Source organism: Mus caroli, chromosome 9 (assembly GCF_900094665.2).
Source record: "Mus caroli chromosome 9, CAROLI_EIJ_v1.1, whole genome shotgun sequence".
NCBI lineage: Eukaryota > Metazoa > Chordata > Mammalia > Rodentia > Muridae > Mus > Mus caroli.
In genome coordinates this window covers 83606098-83611575 of record NC_034578.1, presented here as the reverse complement: position 1 = coordinate 83611575, position 5478 = coordinate 83606098, and the positions used below count along the sequence as shown (strand labels likewise).

The window sequence follows — 5478 nt, the reverse complement described above, 5'->3', positions numbered from 1 at the left end:
GGTGCTCTTACCCACTGAGCCAACTCACCAGCCCAAAGTGTAACATTTAAAAGCTCTTAAAGAAGATAAAAATACAAATCTTAGGATGCCATCAGTGTGTGCACAAAACATTAGTACATACATCTCTAATGAGATGGTCTACATCCATGTTTTATTTACCTTGCGTATATCTCAAGGCTATAATTTTAACAAACCAATGGTTAGCCATTATATAAAGTCTTTTTTATTATTTATTAAGTATGGTCTATAACAATGAATCTAGATAAGCGTATGAGGTTTGTAATGGGCTACAATAAAGTGACATCAAAAATTTTCCATGGAAATGTAATAATAAAGACAGAAAACCCCAATTATAAGCCATATATTTAGCAACAGTAAGTGGTTACCAATGNNGTCACTAGAGAAGGAAAGGAGACATCTCACCTTTAATTATACATATTTTGAATTGTTTTGATGTTCTAAAATTATTATTTTGGCAGCTGAATGAATGGAACAATTATCCTACTATGTATTATGTATGGGATGTATTATTTTTTAAGTACATGATACAGATTTTACNAGAATCCAGAGGGANAAAGTCATCAAATATTTGAAAGACCAAAATTTTACACATGGCTCTNATTAGCTCNTATGGAACTTAAANCTCATTGGATAAAAACTATGCTAANGAAGACTGCAGTTCANGCACATGGATCTGGTAGCAGTGAAGACCAAGAGAAATAACTAACAATGCCANGACACAACACCACCTCTACCAAATCTCAGAAGGGAGTCTATAAGATGGAGCACTAANACACAGGCTGAGGTCAAGATTCTGCAGCTTCAAGAGGCCAAGAACATGGTGGCTGCCTGTAAGAACGGGGGCAATTTAAACAAGTAGATGACATAGAATGAAATAATGGGGAAATGCCCTCACACAGCAAGGAACATAGCTCGGAGCTTCGTGTAACAGTAGCATAGGTAGGAAACTAAGTACCGTTCCCCACTTGTTCGGAATTGTACTGGTTCAGTCTCACAAACGGTGGCAGCCCCTAGGAGATGCCGAGAGCACACGTCTATGTCTAGTGTACTCTCTGGGGCCTTCCTCCTTTCCACCTGAGGCAAGCTGCTCCATGTGCTCACTCTGCAGCAGACACAGTCTGACATTCGCTCGCCTCCACAAACCCAGAAGCTTCCTGACATTAAAGCCAGGTGCCCAGAAAGGCCAGCAGCCTCCCAGCCCCACCCAGGCCTCCTTTCCCTTACCTGTGACACTGAGCTTGAGGTAAACGTGTTGTCCAACCGGCANCTGAAGGTGAGTACTTGGAGGCAGCATCAGACAGAAAAGTCTCGTGTCATGAGTGACATCTTCCTTAGAAATTAACTGGCAGCGTCTGTAGTACAAGCCTGGAAGGCAGAGCAAGTCACTAAGTGAAAGCCCACACTCCGCCTCTGCTCTTTCACAACTTCAACTTCACTAAAATACCGACATTTTACAAGGCTACTTTCTAGTTCATTTTCTAAGATATNTTACAAACATATAAACACATGTTTGAAAAAAGAACTAATAGTATTATAGTTTAATAAAATGAGTATTATTTCTTCATANCTGTTTAACAAAACATGTCTCAAGACACTNACATCCAATTTCTTCTTAAACTTACTTTGTAAGTAACTCTATTTTAGGCTTTATATTTAATTAATTTAATGTGAAAAATATTTGATAAACATTCTAAGGTTTTTTTTTTCCCAGTGAAAACAGTTTTGAAAGCTGAGTACTTGAAATTTAACAATATTATCACTGTTGAACAGGCTTAGCAACACAAGAAAAATGTGCATTATGTCTATGCTTGTATATATGAATTGTACATGTACATGAATAATAAACATCTTAACTGTGTAAATTGTTAAAAAATANGTTTTTATAAAGTGACAGCTGAAGGCAATAGGTTCATGGCATACACTGATTTTAGTAAAAGAAATCAAGTATTTTTATAAATACTGAAAATAATAACCATGCTTCTAAAATACTTTATACTGCACAAAACAATTAACATTAAAACTTGTTATCGGAATTGTAAAAGCATTGTCATTGATATGTTATCTTTTGACTATAGTTTACCCCTAAAGACTGATCATAGTTTATATCCTCTCTCAGAAAATAGTTTACAGAAATAGAACTGATCACACATTCCTCTCCCCTCCTCTCTCTCACCTAATAGCATTTAACTTGGTATGAAAGATTTAATCCAGATCATAGGAAGCAAAAGCNACCCAAACCAACAATAAATGGTTAATAGAANACTACAATTTATATNCAACTTTCAGAAATAATTTTGGCCACAATTAAATCAAGTCCTCATTTTCCTGTGGCTCCCAAAGACCCTGTCATCCAATCTTTCTACCTGTTGCCCTGGTAACTCAGGAGGTACGCATGTGTATGGTCACCTCACTGAAGCACCAGGGAATATGCTTGTGTCTGGTTACAGCTAGGACTATCACGCTAAAGTCATCCTGGAAGGCCTAACTGGTTCTGGACTAACGACAGGTTCAAATGACAAAGCTCACCAATAGGTAAACGTTCAAACTGTCNCTTTAACCCTTTCTCTAGACCAGTGGCTCTCAACCTATGGGTATCAACCCCTTTGGGGTTGGAAAGACCCTTACTTCATAAGGGACACCTTAGATGATCAGAAGACAATTGTTTAGACTATTCATAATGGCAGTGAAATTACTTATGAAGTAGCAAAGAAAATAATTTTATGGTTTGGGCCACAACATAAGGAGCTGTATTGAAGGGTCACNGCATTATAAGAAGGTCCACTGCTCTAAACCTTTCTTGGACCCCAAATAGAGAATACAACCAAAGGCTCGCTCAGATGCTGTATGTCTAAATAGTCAAAAATTATACATCAGACAAAAACTGTCACATGCAGTAGACAGTTTTTATACATCTTTATAAAGTCCAGTGGGCTCCAGGTCAGCATTCTTTAACTCCTCAAAGCATGACAGAGTGAGACAGCAGAGGCCTACAGTCCAAGTCTGCCCTCTTTTATTTCTTCATCTTCACTTGTCACCAAGTAGGTTTACACAGAGATATATGCATGAACCTGCATGTTCAAGCTCATGCAAGTTCTTCCATCAATGGCCCTGGTACTCTTTGGATACAACTAGATTTGGGATGATTGGGCAGGTAATTCTGAGGTTTCAGATCCTGGGAGAATGGTGTTGAAGAACAAAAGGCAAAGTTCAGGTACCCACATGTTAGCCTTGTCCATTCCTGCCNTGTGGGAATGGTNTGACTAAACGGAAGATAGCCCTATGGGCTCCCCAAGTGAGGAACCCCGGGGCAGGTGCCTTCCTTTCTTGCCCAGGCCTAAGGGACACAGTGTTTGGTGGAAACTATTCATCTTCGGCTTGCTAGTTTCTGCACTGGCCACATGGGTATACCTTTCCTCAACTGTATGGAACCCATTAGGGAATGTGGGTTACTGTGACTTCCATACTTCCATGTGAACAGCATGGATAGTGTGCTTGCCATTCAACCCTACTTAGNTAATTTCCCCATTTAACCTATAAAGAGTAGGCACAGTTTCACATGAACTTCCTCGATATAGGTCCTACAACTGAAAAAAGAAATTAAGACTTTAACTTGTAGTAGTCCTGTAGGGCCTGCCAGACAGGATGAAGAGAGTGGCGATGTGGAGCAGTGAGATGCAGTGCAGAGCAAATGGTACAAACTATGTCTGTGAGGCAACAGTGTTTCTCACCCATCAAGCTCCTGGCTTCATAAGAATCGATGCTGACTTAAGAAAATGTGCAGCTGAAGCTAATATAAGATGGTAAAACAAAAGCTTCTTTCTGTTCCAAGGACCTAACTTCTTCCAGAAGGCATAGGATGTTGGCATACACAAGGCAACACTGAAGTACTACAAATAAGGTAACTGAGGATGTTTTCTGTCTAACATTGAAAATAAGTTATATTTTTCATTCTTTAAAATNGGATTTCACAAAGCTAAAACAGAAAACACCAGCAAGTCTTCAATGGAGGACAAACAGAAGCAACTTTGTCCTAAGGGTCTGCACTACCCCTTAACAAACTTTTAATCCACTAGGTCGATTTTATTTTCACTGCTGGGAACAGAGCCCAATGGAAGTTTAAAAGTTTGTCTAAAGTCACAAGGCAGTTGGCAAAGATGGGAGCCATGAGATGGAACATGAAGTTATTAGCTATTCCAACTTGACAGAGCTTCGCAAGATGCTTGCAACCAGAGCAGTAGGTTCTTAGTGACTTCCCAAGTATAACAAGGTACAGATTTACAGATTGTCCTCCAATCTGTGACCTCATCCTACCCTGACCACACTGTCCCAAAGCATTCTTTGTCCAATTACCTAAATACTTCCTCATTTCCTAACTTATAATCTTTGATCATTCATTCCTAACAAGAACTTCTTGAGCAAATGTAGGACTTCCAATTGTTACACATATAAAAATCAAGTTTATAGAAAATAACTCAAGATATACTAACACAAACTATTTAAATATAGCTAGAAATACCTAAACACNNCCATGCCCCAAACACCCATATCCCACAGCATGCAGCACAAGACACTCCTCTCAGAACGCATCCTGTTCTATAGCAGTGGTCAGGCCAGCTTCACCTTCTAGTCTGTGTCTAAGGAAGTGACCAATGAGAAGTGAGCCTGACTGCAGGGCACATCGTCCTGAACATACGAGAACAAACTATTCATGTGTCATAAAAGCTTATTAGAATTTGGAGACGAATAAAATAACTCGTTCATGAGGTTGTTAGCATGTTATTGCATACTGAAGAAGCAAAGGCTGAAGTCTTTATATACACTTTTAAAAAATTAAATTACTGAATATATTCTGCTGTTAATTATTCAGCTTTTCCACTAATTTTGAAAAGTCTTCATTTAACTTCTTATAGTAGTATAGTGTCAGCATATCACATCGAATCTCTCACAAATAATAGGAATCTAATCACAATGCATCTTTAAGCACAAAGAATGGCAAGTTTTATAGGCACATACCCTTAACACATCGGGGTAAAACATGATGAAAAAGAATGTTCAAGAGTGAAATTTTTCATATATGATTTAAAAATTAGTATTATTAAATTTATTCCTCTTTAATAGTATTGTTTAAAAAATATATACCTGTCTGGTTTTCTAAATGGCAGTGACAAACCAGGTCTTAAAAATACTCCTAAAGTCAACTAAAGTGTTTTACTACTGCAAATGGATGGATGAGAACTGANTCCTTCAGTTATGGCTTTATATTTAAATACTGNCCATAAATCAAGGAGGGAGGGNGCTTTCTTGAAGCCTTGATTTAACAGAACCTCAGAAGTAGAACTCTGTAACAAGACTGTCATGAATCTGAGTCCTTCTATGTCCTCCCATGCCAATACCACTAAAGTGTTTAAGTCCTTTCAGTCCTAACTGTTTAAAACTCTTGTTTCACACTGTAACATC

The 5478-nt window shown here is 38.3% G+C and overlaps 1 protein-coding gene across 1 annotated transcript in view; it reads right to left on the bottom strand.

Annotated features, from left to right (window-relative positions):
- The window catches only part of LOC110302392 (cytochrome b5 reductase 4), a 33751-nt gene that overhangs the window by 10175 nt on the left and 18098 nt on the right, over positions 1-5478 (bottom strand). The window contains exon 9 of the mRNA XM_029481967.1: positions 1246-1386. Coding sequence (XP_029337827.1) covers positions 1246-1386 — 141 coding nt within the window. The remainder of the gene's footprint in view (positions 1-1245; positions 1387-5478) is intronic.